Source organism: Aureococcus anophagefferens (genome assembly GCF_000186865.1).
Source record: "Aureococcus anophagefferens unplaced genomic scaffold AURANscaffold_3, whole genome shotgun sequence".
NCBI lineage: Eukaryota > Pelagophyceae > Pelagomonadales > Pelagomonadaceae > Aureococcus > Aureococcus anophagefferens.
The window spans coordinates 1993042-2008054 of NW_008705563.1; the positions used below are offsets into that span (position 1 = coordinate 1993042).

At 72.6% G+C, this 15013-nt stretch overlaps 2 protein-coding genes across 2 annotated transcripts; one reads left to right on the forward strand and one right to left on the reverse strand.

The window, feature by feature from the left end:
• Positions 1-7569: 7569 nt before the first annotated feature.
• Positions 7570-8484, forward strand: AURANDRAFT_21068 (hypothetical protein; the record flags this gene model as incomplete). The annotated part of the gene is made up of 1 exon (XM_009035509.1): positions 7570-8484. The coding sequence occupies one exon, from the start codon at positions 7570-7572 to the stop codon at positions 8482-8484; it is 915 nt and encodes a 304-aa protein (XP_009033757.1).
• A 4045-nt stretch (positions 8485-12529) lies between these two features.
• On the reverse strand, positions 12530-14222 carry AURANDRAFT_70902 (expressed protein; the record flags this gene model as incomplete). The annotated part of the gene is made up of 2 exons (XM_009035682.1): positions 12530-13536; positions 13869-14222. Coding segments are annotated over 2 exons (1361 nt in total), but the record flags the coding sequence as incomplete, so codon positions are not given.
• Between the last annotated feature and the right edge of the window lie 791 nt (positions 14223-15013).

A 15013-nucleotide genomic window follows, 5' to 3' on the forward strand; every position in this document is an offset into this window, starting at 1 on the left:
GCCGCGCTCGTCGTCTTCCGCAAGCTCCACTTCGAGCTGGCCTACACCTACGTGCGCCAGTGGGACAGCCGCCCCGACGACGACATCAAGGGCACGGGCGGCACGCCCTTCATGCCCTACCTGAAGAAGCACCGGCGGACGACCTACGAGACCCTCATCGCGCCGGCCGCCCCGGAGGAGTAACGAGCGGGTGTTTTTTTTGTTGTGGGTGCTTGAGAGCGCTGCTGCCGCCGTGATGGCGAGTCGACACGTCCGACCGCGCGACGGCGACGCCGTCCCGAGGGCCCCGGGCGTCAGTCGGGCGACGACGCGGCCGCGGCTCGGATCCGCGGACCGCCGGGCGGGCGCCTCGAGCTCATCCTCCAGTGGACGACCGACCTCCACACCGAGCGCGTCGTCGCGCGCCTCCAACCGCGCCGCACCGGTCGACCGCCGAGCGCCTCCACGCCGAGCGCCTCGACGCCCGGGAGCCGCGTCTCCGCGCCGCGCCGCGCCGCGCCGGTCGCCCGGGAACCGCCCCCCATCGACCATGGCCTCCATGTGGTCGAAGAAGGCGTCCAAGGCCGGGGGCGGGAAGCGCTTCGGCCTCGTGAAGAAGCAGGGCTCGAATTCCGTGCCCGCCATCTTCGGCGGCGGCGCCGACGACGACGCGCCCGCGGACGCGCGCGGGGCCATGAACCGGAGGCTCCAGGCCATGGAGGCGTCGTCGAGGAAGAAGGCCGCCGCCGCCGCCGCCGACGTCGACCCGTCGATCTACGACTACGACGGCGTCTACGACCAGATGAAGGCCGACGAGTCCGCCAAGATCTCCGCGCGCGTCGGCGCCGCGGCCGGCGGCGACGGCGGCCGGAAGACGTCGCGCTACATCGGCACGCTCAAGCAGGCCGCCAAGGTCCGCGAGCGCGAGTTCGACCGCGTCTACGAGCGCCAGCTCCTCAAGGAGCAGGAGGAGGAGAAGGCCAAGTTCGGCGACACGGAGCGCTACGTGACCGCGGCGTACAAGCAGCAGCTCCAGGAGTCGCGCAAGTGGGACGCGGAGGACGCGCGCGCCGCGGAGCTCGAGGAGCAGACGAGCGCCTCGAGCGCCGGCATGCACGGCTTCTACGCGAACCTGCTCACGAAGAACATCGGCATGGGCGCGGACGTCGACAAGGCCGCCGTGTCGTCGTACACGCACGGGTCCAAGCGGAACGCGCGCATGGAGCCCGTCAAGGAGGAGCCGGCGCCGGCGCCGGCGCCGGCCGCGGGCGACGACGACGAGGCCAACGCCGCCCGGGCGCTGTCGACCTTCGACGACATCTCCAAGGACGACGAGGCCCAGGCGGCGGCGCGCGCGCGCGCGGCCTTTTGCGCCGCGCGCGGCTACGCGGACGTCGCCGAGCGGCTGGCGAACAACGCGGACGTCGACGAGAAGCACCTCGGCGCGAAGCGGCCCAAGCCCGAGCCCGAGCCCGCGGCCGCGGTCGACTCTGCGGCCGCCGCGCTCTCCGCGAAGGAGCGGTTCCTGGCGCGGAAGCGCGCCAAGCAGGGGGCCTAATTTCTTTGTCTACTCTGGCGGCGCTATGGCGGCGGCGGCGGCGGCGGCGTCAGCGAGTTGACGACCTTGGCGACGACGGCGTCGTGGCGCGCCTTCGCGCCGACCTGCGCGTCGTGTTCGTTCGAGTTGGCCGAGAACGCCCCGTTCGCGGTCGAGAGTCGGGTGGTCGCTCGAGCTGCCGATTCGCGATAGATGCTGGGGGGACGCGGCGCCGCGCGTCGCGCAGCCCGAGCGCGAAAAGCTCCGCGCGCTCGAGGACCGTCGTGTGCACGATCTCCGACGTCGTCGGCGAGTAGACATCGACGCGCCTACGGGTGGCGGTGATTTTCGTCGTTCCGCTTCGGACGGTTCGCGCCGGCCGACGCGCAGGCCCTCGTCGTCCGTGTCCTTGACCGTGATGACCTATCGATGGCTGTGTTTTTATGCTATGCATTTCCGTTTTGGGACGCCGCGGCGGCGCATGCTGCTCGAAGCCTAGCTTTTTTACGCAGCGAAAGACGATGCTCATGATCTCACATGGCAGCGCGGGCGCTAAGCGGGCTGCCCATGCTTGCGCTGCTGCAGGTAGGCGTCAAACTTGCCGGAAAGATGCACCACGCGTGTCTTGGCCCTCGCATCCATCTTCCGCCGCAGCCGCTGCCAAGTGCTCGAGGTTTCGCGCCAACATCTCTTCCGCCGCAGCCGCTGCCAAGTGCTCGAGGTTTCGCGCCAACATAAGTCGACCATGTCCCTCCTGAGACAGTCGGTGCGCTACGCCTACTACTTGGCAGCGCCGTACCGCGACATGGCGAGCGCGCGGTCCGTCGTCGCGCAGACGAACGCGGCCTACCCCGTCGTCGTGTCCAACCTCGCCCTCTTCCAGAAATTCGTCGTGCCGTACGTCGTCGCCCTCACGGGCCTCGGCGCCTACGGCTACATGCAGTACACGGCGCCCGTGAAGGCGCCCATGGGCTTCCTGTACGAGAAGGAGGCCGTCGGCGAGGTGCCGCAGCTCGAGGAGCAATTCCAGCCGGTCGTCAAGCGCGTCTTCGTCTAGGGCGCGCGAGCGACAGAACTTCGAGGCCTGATCGGCGGCGCGCGGCGTCACCGGCGGCGCGCGACATTCGTCGGCGGCGGAGGCGCGTCGACGCGCCGCGCGCGCCGCGGTCCGAACGGCGCCGCGTCTCGACTAGGAAACTAAGCTTTGTATACTACGTACAGCTCACTCTTCGGCGCGTTTGTGCGCCGCGTAGAACCCCGCGCGGCGGCGACGAAAGCAACACGAAGCGCAGCATCATCTCGACTTGCGCTCCGCACTTTGTACGGCACTGTCGGCGGCATTTTGGCTGCAAGGTTGGAGTGTCATGACACGATGGTGACGCGATAATGGGCAGCCATAACGCGATGCGGACGACGCTCGCGCTCTGCCTGCTGCGATCGATTACCGGCGTCCCGCACGGCCCGCCCTACACGACCGAGGTGCTGACCGCCGAGGAGCGCGCGCGCTGCGAGACGCCGCTGTCGCCGGCGTCCTGCATAGCAGGCATCGGGCGGCGCATCCGCATCCGCGGGCCCGACGTGCGCGCCGTGGCCCTCGGCGGGTCCATCACCGCGGGCCAGGGCGTCGCGGACGGCGACCGCTGGACCGAGCGCCTCGAGGCGCGGCTCAACGCGTCCGGCGTCGCGGCGCGCGTCCTCAACCGCGGCTACCACGGCGCCGACGTCTGTAGCTTCGCGGCCAAGGCCACGGAGAAGATCGTCGGCTGGTGCCGGGAGATCCGCTGCAACGCCTTCTTCGTCGAGACGGCCGTCAACGACCACAACCGCGTGGCCCTCGAGACGGGCAGGTGCGCCGAGGCGCTCGTCCGCATCCTGAGCGAGGCCGTGCCCGACGTCGCCATCGTCTTCGCGGACGTGCCGTCCGTCCGAGCGCGGCGTCCCGTCGATTTCGGGCCGGGGCACACCGCCGCGCCTCGCAGGTGAAGAGCCCCAAGGGCACGAACTCGTCGAAGGCGACGTCGGTCGAGCGCGCCGCGGCGAAGCGGCCCCTCGACGCGGACGCGCTCCGGGCGAACGCGTCGGCGTGCGCGGCGGCGGCGCGAGCGGCGCTGACCTTCCCGCCGGACCACCCGCCGCGGACCGTGCCCGACCAGCTCCGCGGGTCCGTGCCCCACGAGGTCGTCGCGGCCCTCTACGGCCGCGTGGGCTACGCGTCGCTCGCGCACGCCGTCGCCGCGGAGCTCGGGACGGCCGACGGGTGCGCGGCTTCGCTCCGAGAGGCCGCGCGCCGACGCGCTTCCCTTTCTGTAGGCCCTGGCTCCGCGGCAAGATGGAGGAGGTGGACGGCCTCAAGCACCGCTTCTTCTCCGACTTCCACCTGTCCTTCGTCGGCCACGCGGCGCTCGGCGAGGTCCTGGCGGCCTACGTCGTCGACTCGTCGCGCATGTCGCCGCGGCCCGCGTGCTTCGGCGCGGCGCTGGAGCGGCCCGTGCTCCTGAGCGCCGCGGAGCTGCGGACGCACTTCTCGCCCGTCGTCCACCTCGAGGGCGGCGACCTCCGCGAGCGCATCGAGGCCGCGGCGTGCCTGTCGCCCGAGAGCCCGCGCTACCACTGCCCCGGCGCGGAGTCGCCCGACGAGAACGGGCCCGGCTGCACGTTTCCGAAACGCGCCTGCAGCTCGAAGCACATGGCCGGCGGCTGGCTCGCGCCCCACGGCCAGCGCGTCAACAACTTCCACCGCGTCTTCCAGCCCCGGCAGGCGGGCCTCTGGTTCTCGGGCGAGCCGTCGGTCGACCTCGGCCTCACGCTGCGGCTGCGGCTCGACGCGGGCCGCGCGCCGCCCCCCTACGCGCTCGAGCTCACGGTGCTGCGGTCCTACGAGCACGTCGGCCGCTTCGCGGTGGATTTGAGATCGGGCGCCTTCAACGCGACGTCCGTCGTCGACGCGCGCTGGGACGAGCCCATCTCCGTGCCGCGCGCGGTCGCCGCGGGCGTCGTCCCGGACCGGGCGGCGCTCGCGGACCTCGCCGTGACCTTCACGCCGCTCCCGGCGCTCCTCCCGGCCGGGCGCCGCCGGACGGGCATCCACGACGCGACGCTCGACTCGAAGACGGGCCAGCCGAAGGACGGCGACAACGTCGTCATCAACGCGCTCTCCGTCTTCAGCCTCGCGGGCGCGGACCCCGTAACTTAGCGCCAGAACTCGGCGTAGGCGGCGAAGCGCCGGCCGAGGTCCGCCGCGTCGAGGCCGAACTGGCCCAGGCCGTAGGCCGCCCTGCCGTGCTTGTGCTGCGCGTTCTCTTCGAGGTGCCGCTCCATGGCCGCGCGCGCCTCCTCGCTCGGCGTCGCGCCGCGCGCCGCGTAGATGCGCTCGACGCAGGCGATCGGGTCGGCGACGAGGTCGTCGTAGCGCAGGAGAACCATCGCGGGGTGTAACCCGCGCGCGGCTCGCACGAACGCGCACTGGTTGGCCGCGTAGAGTTCGAGGCGCGACAGCACCGCGGCGCCGTGCGCGTCCAGACCGCCTGCATAGTCGAACTTGACGGAGCACGCGACCTCGTCGAGGCCGCAGAGGCTCGGCACGCACCGCGCCGGGTCGCGCGACGTGAAGACGAGCGTGGCGTCCGGAAACGCGTCCGCCACCTCTCCCACAATCGCCGTGAGCGCGGGGCTCTTCAAGACCCAGAACCGGTCTTTCGGCAGCCGCTGCAGCGCCACCCAGGACGCGAGGTGGCGCGCGAGGAAGGACCGGTCCGTTTCGTCGTCCGCGAACCAGCGCGCGCGCGCCGCAACCGCCGCCGGCGCGAGGAGGGCCGTCTCCGTGTCCCAGACGTAGCGGCGCAGCAACCCCGCGACCTCCTCGATGGCCCGCGCGTCGACGTGGTGGAATTTTTTGAACTCGTCCAACCCGTTCGGCGACAGCGCGGCCAACTTGTCGAAGCCCGCCTCGACGGCGGCCGCGCGCCGCTCGTCTTCGACCGCATCCTCGCCCGCGACGGCCTCGCCGGCGTCGTCGTGCATGAACTCCCAGTAGCGCGGCGACCGCGCGGCGGCGTCGGCGCAGAGCAGCCGGTGCAGGAGCGTCGAGCCCGTCCGCGGCAGGCCCGCGACGATGACGACGGGCGCGTCGATAGCGCGCTTCGGCGCCGCCGCGACGGCCTTCGCGAGGCGGATGCGCCGGCGCAGGCGCTTCGCGAGGTCCTTGCCGAAGACGTAGCGGCCGAGCGGCGTGAAGCGATTCCCGGGCGCGTCGACGCCGTGGAGCTGGATGCGGAAGAGCGACCGCTTCGCGGCGTCGGAGTCGGCGCCGTCGCGAAAGGCCACCTGCTCCGCGGCGAGCGCCTGTTCGTGCAAGTCTGTGAGTCCGTCCACATCACAGGTCGCGCCAACACCGACGACGCGGCAGAGCCAGTTCGCCGCCCAAAAGACGCCGCGCAGCTTGACGCGCGACCGCGGGAGCCGGTAGCCGCGATGCGCGAGCACGAGGACCGCGGCGGCGGCGACGGCCGCCTTGGCCGCGGGCCTCTCGAATGGGCTGCCCATTGCTCAGCGATCAAGAAGTTGAACTTGTTGGTGCGTTCTTGACAATCCAGACACCAATGGGCGCGATTCGTGGCCTGCGGCCGCTGCCGGCGGCGGGGCTCGCGGCGACGGCGGCCGTCGTCAATCTCTGTCTCTACACGGACGTCGTCGACGCGCTCCTCGTGACGCCCTGGCGGCACCGGCTGCGGTCCCTCCTGCCCCCTTGGGCCTGGCAGTGGCTGCCCCGGTCCTTTTCCGTCCGCTGGACGTCGAACATCCCCGGTGCGTCGACGCGCGTTCCATCGCCCCAAGGAGCCCACGATCGCCGCAGGCAACCCCTACGGCTGCGACGCGCTCAGCGCGCAGATCGCGGGGCCTTTTCCGATGTCCGTGGACCAGTCCGCGTGCCTCGGCGCCGTGCCCACGCCGTTCGCGCTCGAGGGCCTCGCGCCGCGCGGCGCGCGCTACTGGTCCATCCAGGTCTTCTGCAAGAAGGCGGCAGATCCGCTCAACGAGCGGCGCGGCGGCGCGGCCGACGACGACGGCGCGCGGCGCGCGCGCACGCTCTTCGACGGCGACCTATCGCTCGACGGCGACGGCCGCTACGCGGTCGCCGTGGGCGCATCGGCCGCCGTCGCCGGCTTCAAGGATGTCATCGACGTGGGCGACGCCGAGAAGTGCCTCGTCGTCATCCGGTGCCTCAAGCTGCCCGAGGGGAGGCGGTGGCGCGCGCCCGCCGTCCGCGCGCTGCCCGGCGGCGCGCCGTGGCCCGCCCGCGACGTCGAGCGGCGCTGCGGCCAGCTCGCGACCGCGGAGGCGCCGCGGGGGCCCGCCGCGCGCCTGCGCGGCTGCGTCTGGATCAACGCGGCGGCCGTGGCCCTGCGCCCGGAGCTCGCGCGCGCGCTCGTGGCGGGCGCCGCGCTCGCGCTCTCGCTCCGGTCCGCGCTCTCGCTCTCGCTCGCGACCAAGTACCGGCGCGACCGCGGCCGCGGCGTCCCGAACCGCGACGTCCGCGCCATCGCGGGCCTCGGCGGCTGCGCGGGCCACCTCTACTGGTCGGGGCCCTACGACTGCCGCGCGGGCGACGTCGCCGTGACCTTCGTCGTCGACGCGTGGGTCCCGGGGTCGCCGCCCGGCCTGCGCTACGCGGCGCTCAACGTCTACGCGTGGACGTCGCTCCCGCTGCCCTCGTTCGTCGACGTCGACTCGGCCGTCGCCGCGCCGCCCCGGAGCCTCGCCTCCGGCGACCGCGTCCGCTCGTGCGACGCGATCCTCACGACGCGGCCCACGGGCGCGCGCGACAACGAGGTCGACGTCTCCGACGCGCCCGAGGGCTGCTTCACCGTCCGCGCGCTCCACCCGCCCACGGACGCCATCGCGGAGGCCTGCGTCCCGACGGTGCGCTTCCTCGGCGCTCGCTAGCTAGCTTGAGGTTGCATTTCTGGAACCATCGGCAGAGGACAGCGATCGTGAACTTTCGACAAATTTCCTGAAAGTTGAAGTCAAGGTTCGCTGCACCTCTTGGAGCGACGATGTCAGGTCTGCTAGCCGCCGCAGCAGTCCTCTGCTATGCGCTGTACCGGTTCCTGAATTGGTTCCTCACGCCTATCCACGCCGCTCGGGCGCGCGCAGCCCTCGAAGCGGAAGACAGGCGCGCGCGCGAGACGTGGCTCGCCGCGAGCACAAGCGACGCCGTCCACCTCTCCGTCGTCATCCCCGCCTACAACGAGCGGGAGCGGCTGCCGGTCATGCTGCGGGAGGCCGCGGCCTACCTGTCGGCGCAGTCCTTCGCCTTCGAGGTGCTCGTCGTCGACGACGGCTCGTCCGACGGCACGGCCGGCGTCGCCGAGGCGCTCGGCCGCGAGCTCTTCCCCGGCGGCGAGCTGCGCGCCGTCGTGCTGGCGCGGAACCGGGGCAAGGGCGGCGCCGTGCGCGAGGGCGCGCTGCGGTCCCGCGGCGCCTGGGTGCTCGTCGCGGACGCGGACGGCGCGACGCGATTCTCGGACCACGCGCGGTTGGAGCGGGCGGCGATGGACGAGAGCGCGGGCGTCGCCTGCGGGAGCCGGGCCCACATGGTCGGCACGGACGCCGTCGCGAAGCGGTCCGCGCTCCGGAATCTACTGATGCGCTGCTTCCACGTCGTCGTGACCGTCGTCGGCGGCGTCGCGGGCGTCGAGGACACGCAGTGCGGCTTCAAGCTCCTCTCGAAGCGCGCGTCGGCGGCGATCTTCGGGGCGCTCCACATCGAGCGCTGGGCCTTCGACGTCGAGCTTCTGTACATCGCGAAGCGCCTCGGCTTCCCCATCGCCGAGGTCGCGGTGACGTGGCACGAGGTCGCCGGGTCGAAGATCGACATCGCCGCCGACTCGATCCAGATGGCCCGCGACATCGCCTGCGTCCGCCTCGCCTACCTCGCGGGGGTCTGGACGCTCCCGGACGAATTTTAATACTTTAAGTTGAAGCTGACGGTGCAGCCTCTCCCCTTTGGCAGCCCATGAGCATGGCTGCTCGCGCAGGCGAGTTCCCAAAGCTCTCACACCCACCCGCCTTCGACGCGCCGCGAGCGCCGGATCCGGTCTTCCTCCTCGTCGCGCACGGCCAGCCGAGGGCCGTCGCGGCCTGCCTGGCCCACGCGCGGCGCCACTACCCGTCGGCGACGATCCTGGTGCACGAGTCCGGCACGGCCGTGCTGCGCGCCGTCGCCGCGCGATTCGGATGCGACTACACCGCCGGCCGCAATCTCCTGAAGCCCGGCCCGCGGTCCCGCTACGCCCACTTCCACGCGGCGGCGGACCTCGCGGACTGGCTCGGGCTCTTCGATTACGCGTCCGAACGGGGCGACTGGGTCGTCTACCTCGAGCCGGACGTGCTCGTCCGGGGCGCGCTGCGCGCCTTCCCCGCGGCGGCCGCCGGCGGCAAGGCCCACGCCTTCAACCGGCTCCTCGGCGGCAAGCGGTCCTGGGTCGCGTCGCGGAGGGACCGGCACGGCGCGGCGCCGCGCGGCGACTACCACTACGCGACGGCCGGGGGCTGCTGCCTCCGGGCCGGGCCCTGCCGCGCCGCCGTCGCCGCGGCCGTCGCCGACGCCGCGGCGCTCTTCGCCGCGGGCGCCGGGGGCCCGTGGCACGGCGACGAGCTCCTGTCGGCCGTCTTGCTCGCGGAGGGCTTCGACGTCGCCGACTGGTGGGAGCTCACGGAGGAGGAGCACGAAACCGACGCCTTTCGCCGCGCCGCCGCGCCCCTGCTCCACAACTTCAAGCACTTCTACGGCGGCGACGCGGCGCCCGCTCTCGCGAAACCGCCGCCGGCCGCGGACGCGCTCCTCGTCTACAGCGTGGGCACGGACGCGGGCAAGGTCGCGCTCTACGAGGCGACGGCGGCGCGCCACGGCGTGGCGACGACGGCCATGCTCGGCCTCGGCGGCGCCTGGCGCGGGCCCGACATCACCAAGGGCCCCTCGGGCGGCTTCAAGTTCGAGCTCCTCCGGGCCGCGCTCGCGGCCGCGGCCGACGACGCGCTCGTCGTCTTCACGGACTCCTACGACGTCTACTGGAACGCGGCCTTGCCCGACGCCGCCGCCCTCGCGGCCATCCTCGCCAGCCGCGGCTGCTCGCTGCTCTTCGCCGCGGAGACGCGGTGCTGGCCGACCGGCTGCGACAAGGGGGGCTACCCGCGGCCGGCCGCGGACGACCGGTCGCCCTACCGCTACCTCAACAGCGGCTGCTTCCTCGGGCGGGCGTCGACGATTAAACGGCTCGTCGCCGGCGTCGCGGCCGACGACGACGACCAGCGGCGCTGCCACGCGTTCTACGCGGCGGAGGTCAACTCCGGGTCGCGCGACGTCCAGATCGACGCGACGTGCGAGCTCTTCCAGTGCCTCGGCGGCGTCGAGACGCTACCCCGGGGCGAGCTCGAGCTGCGCGGGGGGCGCTTCGGCGATTTCCTCGCGAACGCGCGCTACGGCACCGTGCCGGTGGCCGTCCACGGCAACGGCGGCCGAAGCGTGAAGCGGTCCTGGGAGGCCCTCGCGCGGCACCACCTCGTCGCCGCGGCGCCAAACGACGCGGCGCCTTCGGGAGGTCTCGCCGTCCGCGCGGTCTGCCTCGCGGGCCGCTGCGGCCGCTGGGTCGACTGCGCGGCGCACCTCGCCGGGGCGCTGCCCGGGGCCGACGTCGCCATTTCTCCCGCCGTCGACGGCGCGGGCGTCGTGGCCCGGGCCGGGGCGGCGCCGCGCGACGTCGCCGCCGTCGAAGCTGCACTCGACTGCGGCGTCTGGACGGGCTGGGCCGTCGCCGACGCGGCCGCCGCGGCGCGCGCGTGCGGCGAGGCCGTCGACGGCGACGACGACGACGCCTGGCGCGGCTTCCGCGAGCTCTTCGCGCGCGGCGGCTGGAGCCCGAAGTGCGTCGAGGGCTACGCGAGCTTCCACACGCGCCACGTGACCCTCGGCGAGCTCGGCTGCGCCCTGAGCCACGTGCGGCTGTGGGACGACGCGCGATCCCGCGACGACACGCTCGTGGTCGAGGACGACGCGCGGTTGCAGGACGGCTGCCGCGCCGCGCTCGACGCGGCGCTGGGCCACCTCCGGTCGGCGCGCATGCCCTGGGACCTCGTCTACGTCCACAGCGCGCTCTACGACGTCGAGACCGTCGAGGTCGAGGTCGCGCGGGGTCCGAACTGGCGCCTCGTCGAAGCCGCGCACCGCAAGCTGACGACGGCCTACGCCGTGTCGCGGCGCGGCGCGGCGACGCTCGCCGCGTCGGGCTTCCGCGCGTCGCTCTTCAGCGTCGACGACTTCCTGCCCGCGCTCTTCGGCCGGGGCCACCCGCGGCCCGACGTCATGGCGCTCGCCTGCGTCCGAAAGGTACGGCGAAGCGGCTTCGCGGCCTTCGCGCTGCTGGGGCTCGAGGCGCCGCTCTGCGACGTGGCCATCATGCGCACGGGCAGCGACACGGCGCGGTCGCCCTGCGTCGTCGGCGACTACGAGGCCCCCGGGCTCGGGCCCGACGGCGCCGAAATTCCGCGGCCCGCGGTCGCCGTCGCCGTCGCGAGCGACGACGCGGCGCTCCTGCGCTACTGCCGCGAGAAGCAGGCGGAGCTCGACGCGAAGCTCGGGCCGCCGGTCGCGCGGCCGAAGCGCAAGAAGAAGGCCGCGGCGCCCAGGGGGTGGCACGCGGGCGCGGCGCCGATGGCGTGGTGGCCGCCCGCGGCGCCCGTCGTCGTCTTCGACACGCCCGTCCAGCTCCGCGTCGTCGGCAAGAGCGGCGCCATCGTCCGCGCGGCGCCGGCCAAGGACTCGGCCTTCGTCATCAAGGTCGGCGCGGGCATGCACTGCGTCGCGGACGCGGCGTGCGGCGACCGCGTGCGCCTCGCCCAGCCCCTCCCGGGCTGGGCGTCCCGCAAGCTCTTCGTCGAGGCGGACCTCTCGCGCGTCGAGCGCGAGGAGGCGCCCCGGGAGGCGGACCGCGCCGCGGGGACGGCGTATTTGTAGTCAATTTGATGTTCAACATGCTGTTCGAGAGCGGGTCGGGCTCAGAATGCAGCCTCGCGCCGCCGAGATCGAGCCCGTCGTCGAGGAGGACGAGGCGACGTCGCCCCTGGCGTCCTCCTGCGCGGCCAGCGAGCGCGACGAGCTCGACGACGACGAGGACTTCACGGTCCCGCTGCGCCCGCCGCCGCCGTCGCTTCCGCCGGGCTCCACGCCGACCCTCTACGACTGGCTCCAGGCCCACGCCTTCGCGCCGGACTCCTCCGAGTATCTCGAGGTGTGCGTGGCGTGCGATGAGTTGCGGGACGTCGTGAGGCTCGCGGGGCACCCGGACCTGGACGCCATCGTCGCCGGGTGGAAGCCGCTCCGGAAGCGGCGATTTTTGCGCGCGATCGGCGCCGACGAGGACCGCATCAAGGCGGCCGTGCCGACGAAGCCGGAGGAGCGGCGGCCGTCGCCGAAGCGGCCGGCGCCCGACGACCCGGAGCAGCCGACGAAATATCCGAAGAAGCGCGCGCGGAAGTCGAGGGAGGGCGGCGCGACCAACGCCGACACGCGGCGCTCGCGCTGCCGCGTGTGCGCGGGATGCAAAGCGCCAAACTGCGGCGACTGTTTTGCGTGCCGAGATAAACCCGAGTTCGGGGGCTCCGGGAGACTGAAGCAGGCGTGCACGAGGCGGCGATGCACGGACATGAAGGAGAGCAACCTGGAGCTCCTCGGACCCACCCCCGACGCCCGGGAGCGCACGATTCTGACGCAGCTCGGCGGCTACATCGCGAACCAGGGCGGCGACGAGGCGATGATCGCCGCCGCCGGCTGGCGCGCCATCATGGAGACGCGGAAGAACGGCGACACCGCGGGCGACTACGACATCTACTTCATCTCGCCGGAGGGCTCGAAGTTCCGCTCCAAGGTCGGCGTGGCGCGCCACCTCGGGCTCGTCGAATACTAAGGAATCTCGGGGCCATCGAATTCACAAGCGCACGAGTCGGCGGTCCTTTTTTAAAATCGGCTAGGCCGCCGCGGTCGTCTCCGTGCTGCCCGTGCCCGCGGCCGCGTCGGGGACCTCGAGGTTCCAGAGCTGGAGGATGCCCCGGGAGCTCTTGTCGACGCAGCCCGTCACGAGGGTCCCGTCGGGCGCGACGGCCATGGCGTGCTCGCGGCCCGCGCGGACCCCAAACACGCCGCCCATCAGCCCCGCGTAGGACAGCCCCGCGATCGCGCCGCCGTGGGAGATGGGCAGCGTCGCGTGGATGCCCTGGACGGACACGAGGACGCTGTGGCCCGCCGCGTGGAGGCGCACGACCTTGACGGGCGCCTCCCACTTGGAGCCGCTGTGCCGCGCCAAAAGCACGTAGACGTCCTCCGAGTGGCGCGACACCGCGTGGACGAAGAAGTCGACGGTCGCCAGGACCTCCGGCGGGCCGGCGAAGTCGTTCGACGCGTGGAGCGCCACGAGGCGCGTCGCGCAGTCGTCGCTCTCCTCGTCCGCGCAGTCGATCGCGCCCGCCAAGAGCCGACCCCGGTCCGGCTCCGCGAGCAGCGCGCGGACCATGGGCGCCTCGAGCAGGGCGTCCTCGGCGACCTCGTTTTTCACTAGATCGACGCGCCGCACGCTGCAGCGCGTCTTGTCGCCGCGGACCGCGCCCGCGGCGAAGCACGTGCGCTCGTCCCACGCGGCGACGGACGTGAGGCGCATCGCGCCGCCGGCGTGGTGCGCCGAGCCGGCGACGCAGGCCACCGTCGCGGGCTCCGTCGCCGTGTCGACGCAGCAGAGCGTGCCGCGGCCGTCGGCGACGAGCACGCGCCGCGTGCCGGGCACGGCGCAGAGCGACTCGGCCTTGACGTCGAGCTCGACGCGGCGCAGGACGCTCTGCGACGCCTTGGACACGAGGAAGAGCTCGCCCTTCGTCGACGACGTCACGGCCATGGTGTCGCCGTCGAGGAACGCGACGCCCTTGACGCCCGCGACCATCTTTGGTGCGGCGGCGCGGCAGGAGGTGTGGTGCGGCTACTTGTGGGCAGCTCTCTGTGGCAACTTTAGAACCTCTCTGCTCGCTGAAGGCATGGTTTTGAGTGAACTTGGCCCACATCATCGATCGACGGGCTGCCCCATCGCATCGATCGACGCCGCGCGCCGCACATGGCCCGCGCGACGCGGTGCGCGCTGCTGCTGCTACTCTTCCCGGCCCTGGTCGCGCGGGCCGATCGGGTAGACTGCTGCGACTCGCCGTGCGTGCGCCGGCGCCCGCTCCTGGTCGCGCGCCTCGTGTCTCTGAAAACGAAGGGAATGGCTCGCTTTAGGTACGCGCCGACGGCCGACGGCTGCGACTACGACGACACGTCCCTGAACGTGTCCACGGGGCTCACGTGCATCAAGGACGTGAGCAACTGCCAGACGTGCGTCGTCTCCGAGATCACGTACGGCGTGAGCTGCAAGAGCTGCTGCGCGAAGAAGCGCGAGACCTGCGACGACGACGACGACGTGCTCGTCTGGTGGATCGTCGGCATGATCGCGGCGCTCTTCGTCTTCGTGGGCTGCTCCGGGCTCATCTGCTGCGTGGAGACGCGGCGCCGCCGCGACGGCATCACCGTCGCGGAGGCGTACACCGTGACGAACGTCATGGCCATGGCGCACGTGACGCCCGCCGCGCCGGCGGCGAGCGGGACCTTCCCGCCGCCGCCGGGCGGCGGCATCGAGGCCGTCGCGGCGCTTCGGCCGCGTCCGCCGAAGACATCCGTCCCTTTGGGGAGCGTTTCCGAAACCGCGAAGCGACGCCGCTCTCCGTAGGTGCCCGCGCGGCCCGCGACCGTCGGCATGCCCGTGCCCGAGGGCTACTGCGAGGACGACCTGCCCATGGAGAGCGCGACCGCCGCGGTCGTCGTCGGCTCGGAGGACCCCATGGAGCTCGGCGGGCCCGTCTCACGGTCGTCGCTGCTCCCGTCCTAGGATGGCGCGCGCGTCTAGAGGCCTGCTCGTCGCCCGGGGCTTCGGGTGGAACTGCTGCTCGACGACGTCGAGCGGCGACAGCGCCGGGTCCGGCGACCGGAGCGCCACACGCTCGCGCTGGGGGCGCTTCGTCGCGCGCCGCGCGCCGTCGACGTTGCCCGCGTCGTCGACGTCGCCGTAGTAGCAGCGGTCGCTGTCGCGCATGACGACTTTGTGGGCAGCCATTGGTGCGGTCCTGAGGAGAGCTGTGGACTGCGCCAGCAGCAGCAGCAGCGCGGACAGCATTTTTTGAATCGAGACCTTCGACGTGCGGCGGTCGACGAGCTTCGGCGCGGCGGACGAGGCGATGCGAGGCACGAGGCGACCTCGAAGCTTGCAAGCTTGGCACGAGCTGATGACGCCACGGAGGTAAACGAAAACGTTGAAGGGCGGCCCGACGCGCCGCAACGCGTCCGAGCGAAATTTGCCCCAGCCTCGCCACGGGCTGACGCGTCGTGCAGCCCCACGTGGCCGCAGAGGACGCTCACCTAAGCCGGGC